Source organism: Juglans regia, chromosome 3, assembly GCF_001411555.2.
Source record: "Juglans regia cultivar Chandler chromosome 3, Walnut 2.0, whole genome shotgun sequence".
NCBI classification, from domain to species: domain Eukaryota; kingdom Viridiplantae; phylum Streptophyta; class Magnoliopsida; order Fagales; family Juglandaceae; genus Juglans; species Juglans regia.
In genome coordinates this window covers 24038323-24064646 of record NC_049903.1, presented here as the reverse complement: position 1 = coordinate 24064646, position 26324 = coordinate 24038323, and the positions used below count along the sequence as shown (strand labels likewise).

At 35.7% G+C, this 26324-nt stretch overlaps 1 protein-coding gene across 1 annotated transcript; it reads left to right on the top strand.

The window, feature by feature from the left end:
* Window positions 1-214: 214 nt before the first annotated feature.
* Window positions 215-22791, top strand: LOC109000867 (cationic amino acid transporter 4, vacuolar-like). The gene is made up of 14 exons (XM_018977884.2): window positions 215-646; window positions 2186-2387; window positions 2786-2870; window positions 14874-15014; window positions 15126-15244; window positions 15329-15425; window positions 16338-16510; window positions 16617-16683; window positions 17843-18001; window positions 18165-18426; window positions 21033-21141; window positions 21719-21828; window positions 22140-22215; window positions 22345-22791. The coding sequence occupies exons 1-14, from the start codon at window positions 490-492 to the stop codon at window positions 22499-22501; spliced, it is 1914 nt and encodes a 637-aa protein (XP_018833429.2). The 5' UTR covers window positions 215-489; the 3' UTR covers window positions 22502-22791.
* The last annotated feature ends 3533 nt before the right edge of the window (window positions 22792-26324 follow it).

The following is a 26324-nucleotide window of genomic DNA, read 5'->3' as shown; positions in this document are numbered from 1 at the left end:
TATAGCAGGAAATGCGGGCGTTCAGCCCAATCTTACATTTATTTGCATTTATTTGGATTATGGAAGGGCCAGCTGGAGGGTGATGAATCATTGAATTTTGGAGCCTGCCAATCGAGCAGATTTTTTTTGTTTTTTTCTTTTCTTGAAACATGCAGTTTAGCAGATTTGGACAGAAAGAATCTGCAGCTACAAATAAAATAAAATAAAAACATTCAATTTAACTTAAAAAATGTTTGAAGTTACGAATAACAATATTCTCCTTATCTATCCATGAATTTGCAGGCTAAAATGTGAGTAGGAAACACAGGTTTCTTCCACGCAACAACCACTGCCCGTCTCTGTTTGTCATGCTCTTTTCTGAATTTATTAATTCCCCTTAAAATCAAGGGAGGTGGGCTTCTTGTAAATTGGTCAGAAAGCAAACCTGTTTCCTTTTCTCTTCCCCCCTTCCTCAACCCAACGAAAAGAAGCAAAGTTTGGTCGACGGGGATGGTTGCTAATGGGCAAAATAGTGGTGGAAATGGTGGAGGAACATGGGGTTTTGCAAGTTTGATTAGGAGAAAGCAGGTTGATTCAGCTCATGTAAGGAGAGAAGGCCATACCCAATTGGCCAGGAAATTGTCTGCAATTGACCTCATTGCCATTGGTAACTCTGCTTACCTCTGTCTTCAACAATTCAGAATTGCGTTTTGAATATGCGTGGTTGAAGTTTGTGATATTTGGCTCCTTGGGTTTCTTCTTTTATGTATTTATGTTCTTATCTTGCTTTTCCTTCTGTTAATTGAGAAGTTTTATTTGTTCCTGGGTTTATTTTTTAACCAGTTCTCTATTTTTTGTATTGAGATGTTTGATGAGATGGTGGACAAGTTTATTTCTTGCGTTTGGTACCTACATATGATTTTATTTTTATAGGTAAGAGTAAATTTTATTAATAGAAAACAATAGGCATATCCAAAGTACATAGGAAGTATACACGGAATACACCTAGCAAACACTAAGCATTAGAAAGAGATACGAGCAAATTATGAAAACTATCTCCGTTACAATCAAGGATGGAAGCCCAAGTAAATAAAGTTTCGAAAAAGAATCTCTTCAACTCATTCAAAGAGCACTCCCAGTCTTCGAAGCACCTACATTTCTCTCCATCCAAATGCAGCACGTAATACAAAGAGGAATCGTTTTCCAAACAGCAGCAATATGAGCATTACCCTGAAGACCTTTCCAACACTTAAAAAACATCCACAACCTTTTCGGCATCACCCATGCCATGCCGGTCCGGTGAGTTTTTCATTGATCTGTGAGGTGATATTGAGAGCTGCAAGAGGAATTTCTGTGGGAGATGGTGGGTTTGAGATCGGATTTTGAGTATGTTCAGAGGTGGGGATCGAATTCTCGTTGGAGGACGGCTCTCCTGATACCATGATGAAATTTAAAAAAGGTATTAACACAGAAATTCCTTATACTGCTGTAGGGAAGAATTTTCCTTATATTTCAATCAAATTGTATCAGATATATATATACTGGCAGATTGGATATTCTAGGAAAGAAGCTAAAAATAAGCCTAACGTTTACAAGGCATTTAACATGATTTTACTAGCTGTTATATACATAATTTCAGCCTAGAATCAGGATGACAAATCAGGAGCATGATTATGGGGATCTTCCTTGATACGGTTGAAGATATCAACCAACAAAGACCTGGCCACCTCACAATGTAACAGTAGATGATCCACAGTGTTTCCATTTTTCTTACATAAATAACACCAATCCGTAATGATAAGATCACGACGCTTTCTCGAGTTGTGAATGGTAAGAGTTTTCCCAAGGGATGCAGTCCAACCAAAGAAAGCAATCTTGAGGGGAACCTTGCATCTCCCATTTGAAATCTACGTCATCCTAACTCCACAGCATTACCGAAATTCAATGCATACAACAAACTGGGAAAATCAGCAATGCTATCAAGTTCCCAATCCCATACCAATCTAATGAAGCAAACATTTGACAATATTGAGCCATTAGAACTATCCATCAAATCAGCCACCGTAGCCTCCTTATTACTTGATGTTGGTTGTTTTATTCATTGTGTAAATGGCATTGTTTTTCATGTTTACGAATGTTTTTTTTTTGGCTCAAATCATATATATTCTGGGTAATCTGACCCAGATCATCATATTCTTTTGATCAGGAGCTGGAGCAACCATAGGAGCTGGAGTATATATTCTTGTTGGAACAGTTGCTAGAGAACACACGGGACCTGCTCTCACTATCTCGTTCCTGATTGCCGGAATAGCGGCTGCACTCTCAGCATTTTGTTATGCAGAACTTGCATGTAGATGCCCATCTGCCGGGAGTGCCTATCATTATGCATACATATGTGTTGGCGAAGGGTAAGTTTGAAGTTCTGGATCACTTAATGACACTGCCTCAATTCTTTTTCTGATTGAACTATTCATGGAAACTTGTAAATTCTTACGGTGCCATCTACTTTTGATTTGTCAAAACCAATTTGTTTGGCCTGAAAAAACCACCAATTCTAGTTTTTCAATTAATACTTTCCGGCATAGTAGTTGAAAATTTTCAACCAGACCAATTAAATTTACGTATTTTGCGTCACATTTGAGGTTAAGAACAGCCCTTTATGCAATTCCATCCCTAGCGTGGGGTTGGGTAGGAGGATGATATATTTGTGTAACATGCAAGAACAACATGAATTTCATGGGGACCCGTTCTTTTTAGGATTTGTGATGCCTTGAATTGGCGATTAAATCACTGTGGTTGATCTCAGGTTTGGTTGGTTGGTTGGTTGGGCTTTGATTCTGGAATATACAATTGGTGGCTCAGCTGTTGCTCGTGGGATAACCCCAAACCTGGTGCGGCTTTCCTTCTCTCACTTTGGTTCTATAGCTGGTTTTCACTGGTACTGTTTGTCTCATGAGATTTCTATTTAAGATTTGTTACTTATTATTCTCTCTTTGGTAAGCATTATTTTCTTAAGATCTGTTCCTATTTTTTACTCTTAAGCATATGCAAAATTCCAAGATCTTACAACATTGCTTTTTCTTCCCCCTAATGAGGTGTGCTAATTGACTCCTTAAAATCAATCATTGTTGTAGGTTTTCGTTTGACATCATTCCTTGATGAGTTGAAATCACTGAAAGTTTATCCACGATAATGCATCACTCGTGGGTACTTTTTTGTACCATAGACGAATAATTTTAGAACTTTTGAAGAGGAGTTCTACTCAATACTGTTATATAACTTTTGTGTGTCTGCTTTTACAAAGTATGAGCTAAACGACTGTAAATTAACAATAATAGAAAATAAATGTCACGAGCACCAATACTATCCTTGCGGTATCTAATCCATTCCATATGCTACTACTTGAAGGCTATCTGAGTTATACTTATAATGGGCTAGAATGTTCTCAACATGTACGGAAATGAACTAAAATATCCTTTTCCATGACTGGATGTCGCTGTGTCATTAAGCATTTCTTGAATTTTTTTCTCCTTATAAGTGACATTTTGCTGGCAGTTGGCATTTCTAGTGCTTAATTCAACGTGTTAAAAACGGAAGAAAAAGTAAGAAGAAAAAAAGATGCAAAATGAAAAGGTGAAATCAAGGGTTCACTCAATAGACGATCCATGGCAACTGAAACACAAAGGCAGTTATGAGAATGTGCCCTAATATTTTAAGGGTCGGCTTCCGACATGATTGGTTCGGAATTTACCCTTTTGACTTCGAGCCTTTGTTGGTTGGAAGAGAATTTATCATTCCATATGTTAGAGTACATGGTTGTAATATGTGTAACTTGTGAGGATATAATCGTCAATTGTATGTAGCATATATATGTTGTTGTACATCAATGAATAAAAAATGTGAAGTATTTTCCCTCCATAAGTGTTTGCATGGTATCTTAAGCGAGCCCCTAGCCTTAGATTATTGTATCAACCAAATGGACATCTTAGAGTTGAAGTCTTTTCAGATGCTGATTGGACAGGATTCCTTTAAGATAGAATATCTGCTACTGGATATTGTACCTTTGTGGGAGGTAACTTGGTTACATGGAAGAGTAAAAAACAAATAGTAGTAGCTCGGTCTAGAGCAGAAGCTGAATACAGGGCAATGGCTCACACTACTAGTGAGTTGACATGGTTGCAACACTTCTTTCAAGAGATTGGGTTTTCAACTCCTGTCCCTCTTCAGTTATTTTGTGATAATCAAGCCTCACTGCATACTGCCTCTAATATTGTGTTACATGAGAGAACTAAACACATAGAGATTGATTGTTACTTTATTCGAGATAATATACTATGTGGTGACATTTCTACACATTTTGTGAAGCTTGCCGATCAACTCGCAGATATTTTTACTAAGTCCTTGTGTTGGAGTCGGTTAAAACTTATTTGTTTCAAACTGGGTTTATATGATATATATACCCCAGCTTGAGGGGGAGTGTTAGAGGACATGGTTGTAATAAGTATAACTTGTGAGGGTATAATCGTCAATTATATGCAGTATATATATGCTATCGTACATCAATGGATAAAAGATGTGAAGTATTTTCCCTCCTCAAGTGTCTACGCCATGTTCTGTCTGACCTACCTATATTCCGAGTGAAATCAATTTCTCAACTTTAGTTTGGAAGTCAACTTGGAATTTGGAAGGGGATCCCTTTTTTTTGACAAGTAAGAAGAAATTTTATTAGAAACAAATGTATAGGCAAAGCCCATATACATAGGAAGTATACAAAAGAAAACACCTAAATACATTCTAGGATATGGAAAGCGACATCATAAAATCATGAACGGAAGAACCGTTAATCACCAAAGCAGAAAACCAAAACAGCAAAGAGTGCACAAAGAAATTCCAGAGTTTCTCCAAAGTACGCTTCTTGTCATTAAAACACCGCTCATTCATTTCCATCCAAATGCGCCACATGAGACACAAAGGAACCATCTTCCATGCCGCATCCACTTGACAGCACCCTTGAAGCCCGTTCCAACACGCTAAAAGATCAACCACTCTCAACGGCATCACCCAAGTCAAGTCGATTCTACAAAAAATACCATCCCACAAAGCCCTTGCCACCTCACAATGCAAGAGAAGATGATCCACGGATTCCCCATTCTTTTTAGTTTTTAAACATGAAACACCAATCCATAACTATAATACCCCATTTCCTTTAAGTTATCCAACGTCAAAGTTTCCCAAGAGAGGCAGTCCAAATGAAAAAGTAACTTTGGAAGGCATGTGAGACCTCCAAATTTTAGTCACATTTTGTGGAAGATGATCTTTATTAATCGTCTTCTTTGAAGCCAATGATGAAGCTTGAAGATTGCCTTTGACATTCTAGAAGCAAGAGTTTTAGGGAGATTGAGGGCAGGTTTGGGGGGTGGGATGAGACACAAAATTCTCATCTCATCTCATCATTACACATTTTTCAAATCCTCATATAAAATATAATAAACAATTAAACTTTTTCAAATCCCAAAATAATAATAATACTAAAACATAATATTTTAAACACTAAAACAAAACACAAAATTCTCATTTCATCCCCAAACCTGTCCTGAGAGATTGCGAGAGAGAGAGAGACTAGAGTCACATTCTGTGGTTCGATGAGAAATTTTAGTTGGCCTGTGATTGGTCAGTTCATGCGTGCTTTTATCCAATTGAAATCCCATAGTTTATATAGAGCACTGTTTGCCTTTGTGATAAGATTTCAAATCTTATCTTTATGCACTCGTACATATTTTTTAACCCTATCATACTGTTAGTGGGGCAGATTTCCAAGATATTAAAAATCTCTCTAGCCTTTATTTCACTGATTAGAACTCTCTCTTTTGAGTTGCAGCTAAGAAAACTGAAATTATCCAAGTACCCTTGTAATGTAGCGGAAATATCTACCCATTCACTCAACAAATTGGTTAGTATTCAAGCATACAATTAATTTAATAAATAATCAAATACATAAAATAAATAAATTGCATAACACTAAAATTGGTATCGAAGGGAAACACTTTAAAGAACTCTTTGAAGGTAAATCCTACTGGGCAACCAAATCCAGGAAAGTCAATCTTATTATTTGAAAATCAATTACAAGTACTCATCAATTACAAAACTTTTGCAACTTGACTCTCTTACTTGCCTAGATAAACGACCCCGTTTGTCTTCTACTGCAGTAGCAGCCAAAACCTCTGACTATCTTCAAATATTGTCTTTCCTCCTAGAGCTCTAGGGGCTGAAGTCCAATCACACGATCCTCCACGCTCGAAGCATGATCACACTCAAAGAGAGATCACAAATATGAAAATTCATTAAGGAATTTTCTTATCAAATAATGCATTAGAAAGTGCTGTAGAAAATATGTAGATCTAAATCTCTACAGATCTTAACTAATAGAATCTCTTAAATAAACTATCTGGAAAGAGTTCCAGTTTCAATAGGATTCTGCTAACGGATAGAATCTGTCGCGAAGACATCTCCTGATGGATTGCTGACATGTCTCGATAACTCTTCTCTGCAATAACTGATATTTGTTCAGTTTCTGTTCTGGATAAGTGCAGATCCTTGTGGACTCGAATTTTATATTGATGACTTATCTAAACAACCTTTTAGACTTCTATATGGACTCAATGTTGTTATAGATAAAGTCAATAATTATTTTATATTCATCCATAATTACAAACTTAATGATAGGATAAATTCTATCATTTTAGTCACCTAATCCTATACAAACTTATCAACTTAGTCACCTAGTCCTAGCCAAACTTTTACATCTACAATCTCCCATTTTGGCGGATTGGTGACAAGGTCAACAATCTCCATTTTTGGCGGATTGATGACAAAACCAACTTGATGAATGTAAAGTGTACCTGAGACAAACACAGCCAGCAGACAAAGATCTCGTGAAGAAAATCTTAATACAATAATGAGAATAAATGATATAGAACACTCTTTGAAATTAGTCTCAATAAAATCAAAGTTTAGACGTAATCTAAACCTTCTAAAATAGTGTTCTAGTCATAATCAATAATCATGTTCAGTACTTAGTTCTCCCCCTCAATATTTTGTTGCTCCCCCTCAAGTATATAGTTCTCCCCCTCAATATTCTGCTGCTCCCCCTCTCAACAACACACTACTCAAACTCCACCTAAAATTAAAATATTTTAATATGCTTTAATACTCCCCCTTTTTGTCACTAATCTGACAATACTCATAAGAGATTTAAAATCACTTATGTGTGCCGAGATGAAAATACTAAGAAAGACATGATGAAAAACTCCCATGTGTCTCAACTTCTCATGGATTAAATGTACCTGATGTATGAGCATGAATGTATGTCAAACAATGAGCAAATAATTGAGACAAAAAATCAAACACTTGGTATGCATTGAGATAAAACTGATATGTATAATCACATAACTCACAAAAAATTGTCCTCAATACATGAATAAAATACTCTCATATGATCAACTATGTCAATGCCCACTCTGCCCAATCAAAATGGCAATCTCAACATCATAAATCAACAATCAAAATCCCAACTTTCAGATATTGATGTGCAGAAACCTAGAATTGGAAGGAGAGAGTAATTAGAATTGGAAGGAGAGAGTGATTTGAATAAATTCAAAATTTTAACGTGAATCTGTGATGGAGAGCCTTTAGTCAAGAAACTCGGACCCGAGTATTTCTCCCAAGTAAATCGAAGGAGATATGGAAGAGATGAGAAAGGCTACGACTTGCGTATAGAGTATTGTGAGTTGTGTATTAGAAGATTTAGAGAAATCAACTTGGGGGCTGGGCGTGTGACTTGAGTCACTTAAGTGACTAAGGATCGTGCACGTGCTTTGTGCCTTAGAGTCCCACTATGACTTAGAAACAAAACAGAGACCCACCATTGAGACTTATGCCAATATATCAGAAACCAAGTCCCAGACTTAAACCAACATCCAACACTTACCCAACCAAAAATTATATTTTATCACTTTGTTTATTTTACATAAAAATGATAAGTAAAAAAAATAGAAAAAAAATAATCTTTTTCTTTAATACATAATCAGTGAAGCAAGTAATATGTCTAGATGCATCTTAGTTCAAGTATAATGTCACTCACAAAACAAATTCAATAGAGTACATCCTCTTATTTGCGACACTCACTATGGATATTCACTCCTCATAAGATCATTAATGTCAAAGTTCATGTGAGTGTGTGAGTGAATAACCTTATATCATAGCACTTTTATATCTTCTTTCTTCAATATATTTTTGAGACCTTTATTTATGGATGTTTTGCTTCTTATAGATGCTCACAAGAGTTTGTTACTCACCTTAAAAGTCAAACTTTATGCTAGGGCCTAAATACATGAGCATCTCCTCCAAACACTAGTTTGCACAACCTCTTTCATGTCCATTTTTGTTGCTCATCTTTTTCCACAATGATTTGAGCTACAATTCTTTCTATAAAAACTTAAGGGATAGATCCGTGTATGGTGTTTGTCTTTTTTCACAATGATATAACACCGATTTTTTCTATATGGATCAACTATTTGTGTTTGGTAAGGGAAGATCTTTTTATTATTGTACTAGGTTCAAGTAGCATTAGTCAATTCTCCCTCTATGGTGAGCATCTCAATAATAAATATGGAATTTAATTATGAGGTGCATACACATAAGCTTCTCACAGTGTTTTGTAAATGAACTTTGTCAATATGACTCATAGGGTTAGTATGCACAAAGTGAACTGCTCAAAGTAGAGAGATGCATAAGTTCAAAAATTTACCATGTGAGAACACAAGTGCTCAAACTTTGACATATCAAGCATGTACTTTCAAACAAAAAAAAAAAACTTAAACCAACCAAACTTATTTTTATATTTTAATTTTTTCTTATATAAAATTGAAAAATAGAAACATGAAGCAAAACAGAAAAATAAAACGCATGTTCTAGACTAATAAAATGAAATATAAGTAATGCAAGAACATGCAAGTGGTCCTATCAATTAATGTGACACGACATCTTCTTTGACCACCCCTTTCACTTTAAATTTTGGCCTATTATTTTCATCAACATCACTTTGTATGATCTTTTGTTTATTGTGAAGGCAAAATTCTGCTAGTTCACCAAATTTTAGAGTTATGAAGGTGATTTGTTGACTCATCTCATTAACTTGATTTTCTAAAGTCTTTCCCTTCTTTTTTAGTTTTCTTCCACTTCCATTTTTCTTCACTTTATTCAAGTTAAAACAATATGGTATTATATGACCAAGAATACTACAATGATAACAAATATGAGTAAACTTACCTTCGGACTTACCTTGGTTGGGCTTCTTTGTCATTGATCTATCATGTGAGGCTCTTGAAACATGAGTTTTAGACACGGCTTTCTTTGGAGTTTCCTCATCTTGACTTTAACAAACATTATACCTTTTGATGAAGTGGCAGCGGATGATGAGCATTTAAGTTTCATACCTTGGGAAGTTGTATCCCCAAACCCGTGCGATCACAATTAGATTTTTGAAAACTCAACATTTCTTCTAATTTCTGTGTTGTTTTTTTTCCTTGCACTCCCAAAACTTTTCCAATTCTTTTTCAAGTGTAGCATTTTGAGCCTTCAATCTTGATATCTCAACTTTAGAATTTTTCAGTGCCTCGGAAAGGTTATTCTTTTTATTCTCCACAGTTGTGAGTTTATTGTACAGCTTCTTGTTGAGTTTTTTCAACTTGACCACTTCTTCACATAAATCATTATAAGCTCATGTACACTCAACTCATGGTCAGGATCAACAATAGATATATCCGAGTCACTATCATCAAATTCACTTTCAGATTTTATATGCACAATATCAGAAAAATCATTAATAACAGTAGAAAAAGCCACAAAAGAATTTTCATCATCAGATAATGAACTTGAATTTTCAAATTCTGAATTTTCACTAAGTGTGATATTTACTGCTTTTCCTTTGTTTTTCTTAAAATTTGGACTTTCAATTCTTATATGACCATAACCTGAGCATTCATAGCACTTCACTTTATCTTTTTGCTCAGATTTTTCTATATTCTATTTTTCAGAATATTTTTTCTTTGCAAAAAATTCATTACCCTGTTTTTGCTTTCCACTAACTTTCTTGGTAAACAAAAATTTACTGATTTTCCTTGCAATGAGATCTATATCCTCATCGTTCAAACTTTATTTATCAGAAAAATCATCTTGATCATCATTTATTGTTTTTAAAGCAATAGACTTACTTTTTCTTATCTGAGGAAGTGAGGATTCATACATTTGTAAGGAACCAACCAGCTCTTCAACCTTTATTCCATTCAAATCCTTACTTTCCTCAATGACAGTAACCTTAGGCTGAAATCTTTCAAGTAGAGACCTCAAAATTTTTCTCACGACCCTTGAATCTTCCACCTTCTCACCGAGATTAAACTTGGAATTAACAATATCGTTAAGCTTAGCATAAAAATCATTAAAACTTTCATCTTCCAACATCTTAATCTCTTCAAATTTTGAAGTAAGCAATTGTAATTTTGAGTATTTCACAATTTTTTTTCATTCGTGTGTAACGTCCAAGATGTCTCATGCTTCTTTAGCAATCTCACACATGCAGATTCTTTTACATTCTTCCGGAGAAACAGTCATGAATATAGCATTCAGTCCATTCTATTCCAATTATAGTTGTTGATCTCATCTTTTGTCCAAGCACCAATACTTGTTGCTGGTTTAGTCCATCCTTTTTCAACGGAATGCCACACGTTCATCCAACGATTTGAGAAGAGCCCTCATACGAACTTTCCAATATGCATAGTTTTCTCCATCAAAGTGTGGCGGGACATGTAGTGACATAGTCAACAAGGGAACGGATCACACTCGAATGAGTGAATCGCACTCTGATGCCAATTGAAATTACCCAAGTACCCCTGTAATGCAACAGAAATATCTACCAATTCACTCAACAAATTGATTAGTATTCAAGCATGCAATTAATTTAATAAACAATCAAATACATAAAATAAATAAATTGCATAACACTACTTATCAAAATAAATAAATAAATTGCATAACACTAAAATTGGTATCAAAGGGAAATCCTTTAAAGAACTCTTTAAAGGTAAAACCCTACGGGGTAGCCAAACCCAGGAAAATCAATTTTATTATTTGAAATCAATTATAAAACTTTTGCAACTTGACTCTCTTACTTGCCCAAACAAACGACCCGTTTGTCTTCTACCGCAGTAGCAGCCAGAATCTCTGGCGATCTTCAAATATTGCCTTTCCTGTTAGAACCCTAGGGGCTGAAGTTCAATCACACGATCCTCCACACTTGAAGCACGATACACTCAAAGAGAGATTACAAATATGAAAATTCACTAAGGGATTTTCTTACCAAACAATGCATTAGAAAGTGCTCTAGAAAATATGTAGATATGAATCTCTACAAATCTTAACCAGTAGAATCCCTTAAATAAACTATCTGGAAAGAGTTCCAGTTTCAGTAGGATTCTGCTAACGGATAGAATCTTTCCCGAAGACGTCTCCTGAAGGATTGCTAACATGTCGCGTAACTCTTCTCTGCAGTAATTGATTTCTGTTCAGCTTCTGTTCTGGATAAGTGCAAATCCTTGTGAACTCGAATTTTATATTGATGACTTATCTAAACAAACTCTAAGACTTCTAGATAGACTCAATGTTGTTATAGATAAAGTCAATAATTATTTTACATTCATCCATAATTACAAACTTAATGATAGGATAAACTCTATCATTTTAGTCATTTAATCCTATACAAACTTATCAACTTAGTCACCTAGTCGTAGCCAAATTTTTACATCTACAGAAACGAAAATGATAATGAACCTCATGCGCTGATTACACCATTTCCTTCACTTCCTTGTTCACCTTCTTTTCCAAATCCGAGTCTTATTTGCTTTGTTCTCCACTGCTTCAAGAACACAAACAAGTGGCCTTTGCTACTGCTTTGTGGCCCTATAAATGTGTGAGCATTCGAAACTAAATATAAGTAGATACAAATATAGGTAAAACCCTAATGGGTTGGCCCAAGTGGTGAAGGCCTTGGTCTTGGAGTATCACTCCCTTCTAGGTCCAAGGTTGAATACTTCATGGATGCAAACAATCCTTTGGGGCCACACCCTTGATGAAAAACTAGCTATTTAACCAATTCAATATAGGGAAACTTCCGAGGGTGCGGTGCAAGAGACCGAGGTTTACTCTACAGGGGTGGGTCCGAATGGCCTTGCCTTGGAGAGGTTCCCGACATAAAAAATATATATATTTATATATATAGGTAACATAAATGATTGGTACAGAGAATCAGAATTCAGGTGATCATGTTTTGCTTTCTGACCTGTGGAGTTTCAGAAAGGAAAAATGTCTTCCGTCACCAAGCTGCCATATGTCTAAAGCTGACAGATTAGTTAGATCTGCTTGGGAAGAATGGGTCAGTTTGGAATATCAGTGTATATGAACAGCCCTACTCCTGTTAAAAAATGTAATTAGATCTAACTGTACGCCTATGATTCATATCATATTTTATGAAAAATTCTACTCATCATCTTTACACCACACACCAGACATAATTTTTAAATTTTTAAATTTTTTTCTCTTACTAAATGTGTGGTGTATGGATGATAAGTAGAATAACTCAATTAATTTAGGAAGAATAAAACCAAAATAAATTTAAAAAAATAAAAATAAGTGTGGTGTGTGGTGTGTGGGGATGATGAGTAGCAAAACTCTTTTCGGATTCATCTCCTTCCAGGATTCATCTCCTTCCAGGTCAGTGTGCACAAAACCAAAGGTGTAGAAGTACAATCAGTGGTGGAAAATGCATAACCTTGAACTTGAACAACTCCATTATTGTGATTCCTGGTTTACATATGTTTGTCTCATGGGAGTTGCTTAAAAAGTGACATAAATGACACGGTGAAATTGATAGAAATTGGAATTTTCAGTTATCAACACATACATTCAATTGATTCTGGCAAGTTTTAAAGATGCGAAGAACACAGTGGACTGCTGGTCAGTTTTAGCATAGACCTCAAAGGTTAAGATTTACATGATGGTGCACTTTACCTTTTTAATTGTGGCTGGTCTTAGGTTCCGAGTTTATTTGAGCAAGCATCAGAGGGAATGCTACTATAGCCATTTAAGTATTGGAATATATAATCTGTGAGATGGGCAACAATCTCATCCTATTTGAGATTGCAAGTATGTTTTAGAACTCAGATATTGACACATGACAAATCCTGGATGTGATTGTGTTTTAAAAGTTAGTATTTTATGGCGCCATGTTAGATCTAATAACTTGTATTCTACGAAATAATCATTGGCATCGTGCCACTAGTATTTGTTTTTCCTTTCATTTAGATATTTGGCTGTAAACAGTCTCTGATGTTTGCTACTTGTCTTTTAACACATATAACCACGTTTTAGTATAATTTTTTTTATCGGTAAATTATGTTCTGCATGACTTATATTAATCTCTCTTCATATATATATATATATATATATATAATTTTATGAGTAATCTCTCTTCAAATATTGAGCTCCCCCTTCCCTGTTCAAAAACAATAATAAATATTCTCCCTACTATTTGTCTGTCACGAAAACCAAACATGGTGCCTTATTGTTTGTTTCTTTTTCAATTCCCCTCCCATTGTTGCATCTCACTGTTTTTGCTCATAGGTGAATTGGAGTGTGCCATAAACTGTAAGCTGGAGAAGACATGGCCTACTATGTTTTGCGCTTTTAAATGAATTGCAGTAAATTCTATGTAGTCATGTAGAATAATTGCCTCAAATAATGTAGCTAAAGAACAAGACAGATAGAGCCATGGTGAGAATATGTCCAAACTTGAAAGCAGTGTTGGTGAAAGTGCTAGGCGCACATATAAAGCACAGCGCAGTCTAGAGCCTCGGTGCAAAAGTGCAAGCGTGCACTTGATTGAAGTAGCACTCACATTTTTAGTAATGATGTATAATAACAAAAACTCCATAAAATACAAAATGAAAGCTTTAAAAAGAAAATTGGTAATATATTTACCCTATTGACTCAATTTATTAGAGTATTATGGAACGTAATAAAATAATTACATAAAATTTGAACATAATATTTTGTTACATTATCTTGTACTTTATTAAATATACACATCTATGATATTGACAACCATAATCAAAATTAAAATAGATGATTCAATCAAAATATATGAAAAAGGCCATGACCAAGAAAGTTCAAGAATTGTAGCTATTGACTTCTATACTAACATAAGCAATCAAATATGAATCCATCTAGAAAGCCAACTTGGACAATATGTTGGGTCAAAGCATATACATTACTTATGACAAGATCACCCCATGGAACGTAATTGATTTTCAATATCAACTAGACACTTAAGAATAATTGATTACATCATTGTCTGGGTCTTGAACTGGTTTTTATAATTTTTTTTAAAAGTTACAAAAGCTTTATTTTGGCTTTAAGCTCACACACAGCAAAAAAGTGCACTTTTACCGACACTGCTTGAGAGTTGAATTCTTTTACTGAAAACAAGTGAGATGGTGTCCAAACTGGAAAGGGAGCACTAATTTAACCTTGGTGCCTATGCTTTATCCTGAGAAAGCATAAAGGAGAAAAAGAATAAATAGATCATATATGCTGTCGGGGCCAGTAATAGGGTATGGTATGATCACTTACTCAGTTCTGAATGGAATTATGATTGTGAAGATATTGTATTTTCATAGAAAAGTTGGTTCATTTAATCGTCTTGGGGATGACTATCATGGACTGCAAGACATGTGGGACATCCTTATTTCCAATATAACATATTACCCTTCTTTTTGATCTTTCAGGCCTTGTTTTTTGGAGGTGAAGACAAAATGCCTGCTTTCTTGGTCCGTCACACCATACCCGGGCTTGGCATTGTTGTCGATCCATGCGCGGCGGTATTAGTTCTTATTGTGACTGCACTATTGTGCATTGGGATCAAGGAGGTATTCACTGTCATTTTGTTTTAAAATATTGTAATCCATTTAACTTATGTTGGGATTATTCCCTCTTTTTATAATTTCTTACCTCCTTTAGGAAATCATCTATTTTTTCAGAGCTCGGTGGTACAAAGCATTGTAACAACAGTAAACATCGGTGCCTTACTTTTCATCATAATTGTTGGTGGATATTTAGGTTTTAAGAATGGATGGGTTGGATATGAACTTCCTAGCGGGTAATGTATATCATTTTGACTACTTTCTCTTAGACATTATATCCAGCTATTGGTCTATCTCACATTTTACTTCTGATACTATAGGTATTTCACATTTGGAGTCAATGGCATGCTCGCTGGGTCTGCAGTAGTCTTCTTTTCATACATCGGTTTTGATTCAGTTACCAGCACAGCTGAGGAGGTATGCTTCTTGTATGGCTTTTTATTATTGTTTGTTCTGTCGAGTCTTAAAAGAGAGGAAGATTATAGAAGGCCAACTGCCAAGAATGTAACCATATGTTGTTTGCTTGATGTGCTACCTTCTGTGCCTTAAAATTTGTCCCGTTTCTGGGGTTTCTCATCATAAATTAAAAATAATAATAATAATAAAAATAAAAAAAATAAAAAAAAAAACACCCATTTTTGTAAACACTCTGTCCCCTGGCCCTCGTGATAAATTAAGTTTGCTTGGTTATTTCAATTGAGTAGCAGAATCCGATACTGGATCTGTGATTGTTCTTCCCTGGTGAGTTTTGTATACTGCAATTGCCATCTTCTCTTTAACACTGAATCCCACCCCCCACCCCCCCCAAACGAAAAAAAAGGGAAGACTTAAGAAAACTAAAAGAACTCAATAGATGTAGTACTATATCAGGTTGTCAAGAGAAGAGCAAATCAGAGATGAACATAATATAAGCTCGTATGGCTGGCAATACACTTTTAGATGTGGATAATGCAAAAGATTTTAACTTAGAGCTAATGGATCTCTCTTTCCTCTGTTCCTCTCCTCTCTCTCTCTCTCTCTCTCTCTCTCTCTCTAGTTTTACTTGCCAAATGACTCCTCGTCTTTTAGAAGCTAATTGTTTGCCTAATCTTAGACCAAATAAGATGAAATATAAGTTCATATGGCTGGGGATACACTTTTAGGTGGGGATCATGCAAAAAATTTTGTTTTAGAGTCTCTCTCTCTCTCATACACACTCACACAAGTTTTCCTTGCCACGACTCGTATTTTAGAAGCTAATTGCTTTATCTTGATCGTAATGCACTATTCCAGCAGTATTCAGCCATTCCGTGGAATTTGGAACCTTAATCCTTTTATTTTTCATTGTAGGTGAAGAATCCTCAACGAGATTTACCCCTTGGTATAGCATTAGCATTGTCTCTATGTTGCATTTTGTATATGCTTGTATCCGCTGTTATTGTTGGTCTAGTACCGTATTATGCCTTGAATCCGGACACCCCTATCTCATCAGCATTTGCTAGCTATGGAGTAGATTGGGCAGTGTAAGCATGATATTTTGCTTCTTGCTTGTTGTACCAAGCATTCTCTATGTTGGAGGTCTTTCCATGTTTGAACATTTGTTTTGAAGCTCAGTTCTTCCTATTGTAGGTACATAATAACAACTGGGGCAGTTACTGCTCTCTCTGCCAGTCTGTTGGGTTCACTTCTTCCTCAGGTACATAAGTTGGTATTTCACTTAATGGTTTATAAATTCATAAATTATTTGGTGGGATACGATCCATATAGTTCTTAGCTTTCTGAATTCCTAACTTTAATTTGTTCTTGACATCTTGTGTTACCCTTTGGCTTGTTTTGAATTGCTCAAAAACTTTTTATGTTACATCTTGAGGTTAGACATGAGGCTTGTGTCACGGACTCCTGGCTTGACAAGGTTGCTGTATGGGAGTTGTCACTTGTACATCATATTTTCCATGTCAAAATGATTTTTTTCCATGACTATTCTCGTCAGAAAAAGTCATTAATTCCGACAAACTGTAGTTATCGTGGGTAATAATACTTTTTCTCGCCGATTATTTCCCATGAATCACCCATGAGCGGTTTTGGTGGGAAATAACTTTTTCCCACAAATAATGGGGCTTTTTCCACTAGATACCTCCGCGGCAAAAAACGATATATGTTGTAGTGAGCGGCATTAATTGATCTTGTCTTTCTGGGTCTTATTCAATTGGACTTGGAAATAACTTGAAATTTGCACCATGGAAAAAGGAAATTACCAAATAAATAAATCAATAAATACATTCAAACAAAATATAAAAAAATTTCAGTAAGTGGTAATTTTATTGAGAATAATTAATTGGTAAATGGCCTTAGAATTAAGTGCCACGCATTATGGAATCCATTACAAGGCAAACAAATGATGAAGTATTGGGAGAAGTATAATTATTTCAAAATGGTAAGCTGGTGTCTGCTGTAGTTAGCCAGGGATGTAAGGCCGACGTCAAATGATGCTGAGCGCAATGCATGATCAATAGTTCAAGATAAGTATGGCAAAAGGAGAAATGACAGGATAATGGACTTGGATCTATTGGGGGAAGCTTACGAGAGCAAATAATTTGCAGTGTACCCCTTATGATAAATTCATGCTCCAAAAGCTTGAGTACATATCTATGGGGGTTTTTAAAGCATTTGTTGTGTAACTTTTGTATATGAGGTTTAAGTTTGTGGAGATCTCATGATAATTTTGTTTCTTTCGTCATTGTGGTCTATCTGCTCAAAATATTAATTTGCTATGAACTCATTTTTTCCTTCATTGCAAAATAGGAATCTGAAGACATGCTAAATGGGATTCTCTGTGTTGTCATTTCAATTTTCAGCCTCGAATTCTCATGGCGATGGCTAGAGATGGATTGTTGCCTTCATTTTTTTCAGATATTAGTGAACGCACCCACGTTCCAGTCAAGAGTACCATTACAACTGGTATCTTTGCAGCAGCTCTGGCGTTCTTTATGGATGTTTCACAATTGGCAGGGATGGTAAGCAAACATATGTTTATAAATTGTAGAGTTTTTTTTTTCTTATAAGTAGAAATTGTAGAGAGTTGATGGGAAAAGATCAGATCTTTGTTACATAAATATTGAATCATTGATGAGTGGTTCTTACTTCTACTGTTTTTTTTTTTTTTTTTGAGTGGTACAGGTAAGTGTGGGTACACTGCTTGCATTTACAACTGTTGCAGTTTCAGTTTTGATACTCAGATACGTTCCACCAGATGAGGTACCACTTCCATCATCACTCCAAGAGTCCATTGACTCAATGTCATTGCGGTTCAGTGATGATATTCAAGAAGTCGACTACAATAAAAGTAATGATCCTGCTGATTCTTATCATAGTCAATATCTACATGATAAAGGGGATGCATCACTTGGATCTCCTCTCATTGAGAAGAGAGTAAGTCAAGGTAACACTGGCGTACATGCTCTAAAATTTTGTATTTTAACCTGTGATAAGGGGTCCCTACTCAATCCGTGGATGATAAGACTACAATGGCATGCCTTCTTAAAATGGAAGTACAGTTAACATTGCCACTGTAAGGGAAAGAAACAACCTTCAGGTCGCCTCACCTGTTATCTGCCCATCTGGTTAAGGCTATCCCCCAGATAAAAGAAAATAGAAAAGATATGAGCACTCTTGTTGATTGTCAAAACCCATGTGCTTAAAATTGTTAGTAAACTTTGTGTTGGTTGCCTAGTGCCTCAATTAGATCATTGAATTTGAATTTGTTTCAGTGCATATTTATGGTAATTGAGAATCATTAACAATGATTTTGTATGGTTAAAAGGTTGAGGGTTCTTTCCAAAGAAAGAAAACTGAAAGAACGTTTAAATGCACTTGAAGAACTAAAACTCCTTTCTAATAGTTGGGGAAGCTGTGAGAAAAATGAAGTCCTTACCTCATAATGCCTGATGATTATTATAAAATTGCAAAGTATATCAACAAATAATATAGAAGAAATTAATATAGAACAATATTGAATAATATCCCATCAACATTTGAGACAACTCAACCACATTTGTTAGAACTCATGCTTTGTGAAAATGTTTTCAAATGAAAAAGATAGATCTTTTAACAAGTATGCAGGTCATGGAGGTTGCTACTAACAATCCAGCATGCATTGGGTCACAGTTATCCGTTACCTGGTTAGATTATCCCAGTTCCTCCACCTTTTCACAAAGAAATAGTTTTTTTTTTTTTTTATAAGTAAAAGATAAATATTATATATATGAATGAAATAGGCATAGCCCTTGTACACAAAGAAATAGTTGAAGACAAAGAAAGGAAGATCATTTTTGTGTTCTATCTATGAAACTTGCATACTTGAATAGATATTGGAGAATGGTAACAAAACGCTAAGTGATATTGTTGGTAGAGTAGATGCTATAATGCAGACAACCATACTCAGTTCAGTGGAATTGGTTAATCTTAAACTTGTTTTGGCAAGTCAAACTTTAGTGATAAGCAAAATGGTTGAATTCTGGTACACAGGAAGTATGCAAGATATATACCGAATCAGAAGATGTAGAAAGTACTAGAAAGTCCTGAAAATTAAAAGAAGAAAAGCAAGATTGGGAAAATATCAACTGGTATAGAGTTCCAAAGAAAAGTGTCTTGACTTCTGTCAGTCTTCTCACTATCTTCAAACATTCGAGCATTCATTTCCCTCTATAAGCACTATATGCATGACGAGATCAGCTTCCATAAAGTGGTTAATCTTAAACTTAAAGGGGATCTTCTCTAATTTTGCATGCTAGAGGTTCTAGGGCTGCCTATAGCTTTTAATGTGTGTATCTATATATCTATATGTATACTTTCTTCGATATGGTACTTGCTTTATGCAGTTTTTCTCTACCCTGTGGAGAACGTACATAATAATGGGGGCTGCTACAGGGAAGCACTTTACAGTAACGCACTCCGCACACCATCTGACTTGGAGGGATATTATTAATAAAAAAACATAATGAATGGCAAGTCTTCTTCTTCTTTGAAACAAAACAGAAGTGCATTTTGCTCTCATTCGAATGCAACGCACAGCAACTCGTCTTCTCCCAGGTAGCAGAACCTGTTTTTCCCACAAACCCAGCCACAATACATTTCGGCCACAAAACAGAAGTGTGCATTCTGCTCTCATTCCAACGCATAGCAAGTCTTCTTCTCGGGGTAGCAGAACCGCATTTCTCCCAAAAACCCAGCCGCACTGCATTTCGCCTACAAACCCAGCATACTGCATTTCTCTCTCTCTTTCTCAATTCTTTTACTGGACCAAGACTCTAACCTTTTTCATGATTTTGTCTGCAGATCAAGAGTGAAACTCTGAACCCACAAAGATTAAATTAGCTGAAAATCCAATTTTCCCATTTAATATACCTCTACAATGGATCATAGAATTTAGATGTTGTTACTCTTCCTAAGGGTATGTTGATTGGTTATCTTCCATGTTCCCCTTTTTGCCGATTCCTCTCTTCCACATGATTTTTCAAGAAATCTTTCAGCTTTAATAGTCACTCAGAACTCTGGTTTGAACTCCTAAATCTAATATTAATAAAATCAGGAAGGAGAAAGGAAGGAAGGATGGTTTCCGTCAAAAATGATTTCCTCCCATGGTGAAGCTTGCTTGACTATGGATTCCCCTCCCGTGGGCTCTGCTTTGCGTCAAGGGGATTTCTTTCCCCTCTCGTGGATGAGTGAAGCTTTATTGAGGCTTCTTTTCTTCCTCCTGTGGGTGATTCTCTGGAAAACAAAAGGCTTTGTTTTATATGAGGGTAAAGTCGACATTTCATTCCGCTGATGTGGAGGGTGTGCGGGGTGTGCTACCAAATGGGGCTTCTTAATAGCATTTTTCCATTATTATTATTCTGTGCATCGTCATTATCTGATGATGCAATTCGTATGCTTTCTGATTATGAATCCTTGTAGTTTAGATTGCATTTGATATTTAACATTCTTCACCTCCACCTTTCTCAAATCTGCCAGTTAATGTCATCTTTTGCCTACATATTAATTATACAGATGAGCAGAAGGAAAAAATGAGGCGGAAAATTGCTGGTTGGACAATAGCTCTTCTATGCATAGGCATTGTTATCCTTGCTTCTGCAGCTTCAGCACAATACCTTCCCAGGTTAGTCCACTTTTCACTATCTTCAGAACCTTTTTTATTTTAATTTATATGCCTCACATGCTTAAGAAATTGATACTCAATCTCATCCAAGAAAAATATTATCAAAATTAGTCTCTCACACCGAGCCCCATCCAACTGTTAGGCCACTGATTTAAATTGTTTTCAATTAGACATAAGAAATCCTTTAACTTTTTTTTTACAAGTAAAATAAAACTCAACCAAGTGTCTATTGGCCAGTACCTTATTGATCGATCTATTCTTTCCCTGTGAACTTGGTTCAACTTCTATTCAAAATACATTCAGTTTGCCGGATTGGCCAATAGCAAAGAGTTTGCCAGTACCATTTAAAGGCCCTATTTGACACTTGATTCAACTGTTATGCTATTTGACCCGTTGTTCTTTCTAGATGATAATTTAGCTGAGCTTTGTGATTATCTTGTCTAGTTTTCATAATGGTACTATTCGGGGTTGATAGGCTTTACATTTATTGCATTGGATGAAGCCAAACGTTTCTTCAACCTTCATCTGAGTTGGTTTTTATGCTTCATAACTGTTACAACTTGTTGACTGTACCCAGTATTCTTCGCTTTGCGTTGTGTGGAGTTGGAGTTCTTCTGTTGTGCAGTTTGATTGTGCTCGCTTGTATAGACCAAGATGATGCTAGGCACAACTTTGGACATTCTGGAGGTATGTTTAGCAGTATATTTAAGATGTTGATGAGATTAATTCAGGTCAGGCACAGCATAGACGGTGACAAGCAAGAAGAGTATTCTCTCCCTAAAAGTTTTTCTGGTAGATGGATGAACAGTTTGAATATGACTGCCATTGTTAGGAGTGCTACTATTTTCTTTGTATCCAATGTTATATTTCCATGGAAATTACCCACAAAATTTAAAATAGATTCCTATATGCATGCAATAAGCAAGAGGCAAGTCTGACTAGATAATTTGATAATATTTTTCCTTTTCTTTTTGTTTCTGTTTTTCATTTTTAATCAGGTTTCGCTTGCCCATTGGTTCCCTTCCTGCCTGTTTCCTGCATTCTTATAAACACATATTTACTAGCTGACCTTGGGTGAGTGTAAAGATAAAGCTTTATTCTCTCTTTCGCTGTTAGGTGACGAACATTTTGACTAAATCAGTTTCAATTATATGTCCCAGTCATGCCTAACATCTAATAATTTTCTTCCAATTTAATTCTTAGTACTGCCACATGGATCCGAGTTTCAATATGGTTGCTGGTAGGAGCACTGGTGTATGTATTTTACGGCCGAACCCACAGTGCTCTGTTAGACGCAATCTATGTTCCATCAGCTCATGCTGATGAGATCTATCGTTGCTCATCGGCTCATCAGGCGTAAGCCAACCCTTTTACAGAAAGTATTCTTCGATGCCCTTCACAATCATTCTTCTTGTACTTTATGTTGTAAAATTTATGATTTAACATGGCTGAATAAATCGAAAGTAGTCTACTCTCTGTATAGTGATATTCTTGGGTTGGCATGGGGCCTTGTGTAGAAACATGCATATGGCTGCAAGAAGTAGTTCTCTTGATATCTTTAGCAATCACAAGGGGCGGATTACTCTGTAAAGAAGTATAAACATGCAAACTGCTCCAAGTATTAATTTCCTTGGCTTCTTGTTCTTGTAACCTATTTTCCTTGCTTTCCTCTTTTTATTAACTCTCAGATTTAATTCTCTCATTTTCCTTTCCAGTGAGATGTTAAGCTAGTATAGTTGTCATAAAATACAGTTCGTGTCATGAAATAATAATGGTGAAAATCTGGTCAAAGAAGCACTTTGCAATATGTCCCATTGTACAGGGAACATGTTGATATCGTAAACATTGCAAATGCATGCAACATGGAAACATTTTACTTGGTAATATAAACTTATCTTATTATGTACGTAAAAGGGGGCTACACATTTATAGCGCATACAACTTGAAAATGTACTCTTTTTTCTCACCATTTGGATGGGTTTGGATAGACAGTTCAGATGAAAATATATCATCTGGAGTTATACCGTACAGTAGTTTTGGCTATTTAAATACAATATTTTATCTCTTAAGTTTAAAACATCCATTTAAATGAACAGTAAATAAATAGTATAAAACAGTGAAAACAACAGTACTTAGACAGTGTCAAAAATAATAATAAACAGTATAAATAGTACATGAACAGTAAAATTGATGTGAACAATGAGTGAATAGTACATAAACAGTGCACAATTTGGTAATCTATAAAACAATGGCATCAACTCTTTTATCAAATTTCAAAAAGTTAAAATTATTTCATCTCATCTCATTATTTAAATATATTTTTTTTATAATTTATCTCATCTCTTCTTAACTAAAAAAATTTTACTATTTTAACAAAACAACTCATCTGATTTGATCTGAAGTGTCTATCCAAAAACACACTCTTGGTCTTCCTAAACATCACTTCCAACACCAAGGATGGATATAATGATTTCGTTTCTTCTTTTTAAGACACTCAAAAGAAGCTTTTTTCAAGTTTTAAAATAGTTTTCAACAAGTCTTTTTTTTTTTAATGAAAGTTTGTTTTTGTTAGACTTCGTGTGCAAATCTAATCTTAATTACTCAAACGTGAACTTCATAAAATCATCGTGGTTTCTCTTTTTCTTTTTTGCTGAAATTCCAGCAAGATGTCACCGAAGATTACTCTAAATGTGTTTTTTACAAGTGCTCTATGATTGTAGGACTTTTTTTTTTTTTTTCTAAGAAAGCAAACTTCATTAAAATAAAAGATGATACATGTTAGAGGGGATGGGGTTCCCCAACAAAATACCCCAAAACAACAATCACAATACAAATGTGGTGAAAAAAAAAAGAAAAAAAATGGATTGAGACCAATTTATTGGTCTCTACCCAAGTCCTACTAAGAGGGAACCATTTTAAAAGATGTTTTGAAGGTAAGCCACCGCTGGAAGCGATGCAAGCGGATGCACTGTAGTTGAAAGTCTTGAGGTATTTGTTGGTGAGGTCCTTGATCTCTTTCACAAGATCACCGGTTAGGAAAAGTAATAATCCAGATAGACTGGCAGGGGAAAGGCAGATCTGCAATGAAGGAACAGTCAACCTACGCCGCTGGAGTGGCACGTGAGGACCATGCGCCGATGCAATGGAGGAGGGGTCTAGCCGATTTGAAGGATCGGAGGTTGGGGAGTCTGCTAGTGCAGCGTGTGTAGTCGGCTGAGCTATTGGAGTGTTGCGGCGCATGAAGACCACGAACGGAAACAAACCGCGCGTGAGGGCCACGCGCCAACATTTTGGGCATGGTTCCGCGTCGTCCTAGTAGATCAGCGGAAGGGGAACGTCATGGTGGGGCACGTGTCAACAGTTCATGGCCGGAGTGCAGCAAATTTGAGAAAATTCCCACCGGTGGAAAAATACTATCATAAAAGCATATTCACAAATAGACAGTGGAAATGAAGAGGAAAAGGAATAGGAAATGGAGAGGAAGGTGGAGCCAAGGCTCACTCCTTTCTCTTCGACGACGACACTTGGAATGATTGGTCTTCTTTCTAGAGAGAAGGCAGAGCTTCTTTGTCTAGAAAAGGAAAAGGGGCCCTTTTTCTATGATTGTAGGACTTGAATGAATGGAAAGACAACTCAAAATTGATTCTTAAGAAAACCTTGAAAACCTCCTTGGTGACTGCAGTTCTGTAGAAAATTCTACAGCACAATCATCTTATCTTATGTCTTCTAAAATGAAGCATAAGGACTAGGGTCTATTTTTACACATAAGATATATAAATAGCACAACTCTCATACTTTCTTGGGTTATATCAAAACTAGAGGCAAATAGGGCTTTGAATTATTTTTTATGACTAGGATTCTTTGAGATAAGAAGTATGTGTAAAGGCCCAACTTATCCATGATCAATTAAAGATGACCCAAAGCCAACATAACTATAGAGAATCACTGTTCAATGTATGAGACAAGGTATTTGTCAAGATAGCTCATCTAAGGCCTCATTTGGTTACACAGATGAGATGAGATAAAAATTAAAAGTTGAATAAAATATTATTAGAATATAACTTTTCAATATTATTTTTGTATTGAGATTTGAAAAAGTTGAATTGTTTTTTGTATTTTGCTTGAGAGTTTGGGAAAATTACAATGATTAGATGAGATGGTTTGTGAAAACAAATCAGACCTAAAAAGAATTACAAGGTACAACAAAAGGAAAAAGCTAAATCCAAGGTTTGAATGGAGCTTATAGGAGGTTTGTATAGATGATGGAGTTTGGTTCTAATCCCTTCACGGCATCAATCTAGAACGTTTAGAAGTAAGAAAGAACAAGACTAACGAGGAAGTTCTACTGAAGGTATTGGATTGCAAGGAGCAAGAGCAAAGGACAACACAATATCTGTAGGCATGTGGTGTTGTAGATGAACCATCAGGGGTGAAATTTTTTTAATCTAGACCGGACCGAAACTGAGCAAATTAGATTGTTAGGGGTGAAAATTTCCTAATTCATATGGATCAAATCGAACCGATTGGACCGACCGATAGCTAACGGTCCAGTCCAATCCTTAGGGGTAATCGGCGGTCCGAAAAAATCATGGACCAAGATTTTCTATCTGTGACCCCCCAGACCGGACCAATTACACCCCTATATATGAACCACATTGCAAAGAAGACATGAGAACAAATATCTATGCTTGGTTGATCAATCAAGTAACAAATTCCTCCGTAAGACTTGTCATTATGATCTTACATTTTTAAAGGCGAGATTTTTTATAGGGAGGAGAGAATATAACATCTCTATTTAAGAAGAATTTGAAGTTATTGGGATAAAACACATGGCATTGGAAGATAAGAAAATCTAAAATAGGACCTAGTGTAAACAAGTCCTTTACACCCTTCAATAATGACAACTTTCTATTAAAATATAAAATATACATATCCATATAAGATTAGAATCCTTATATTTTATTTTTTAAAAAAAAGAATCCTTATATTTTAAAATAATTAAATTTAAATTTTAAAAAATAGGAGCGAGTGGTTTCCACCCTAAGGGTGGTGTGGCCACCCCATTTAAGGTGGCTAGCATACACCTTTGGGGTGGTAACAACCCACCATGGCACCAAGGAGGTGTCAAATCTGGTGCAAGATCTAGCCACAATGATCAGATCCGACAAGCTCCAGTTTGATCC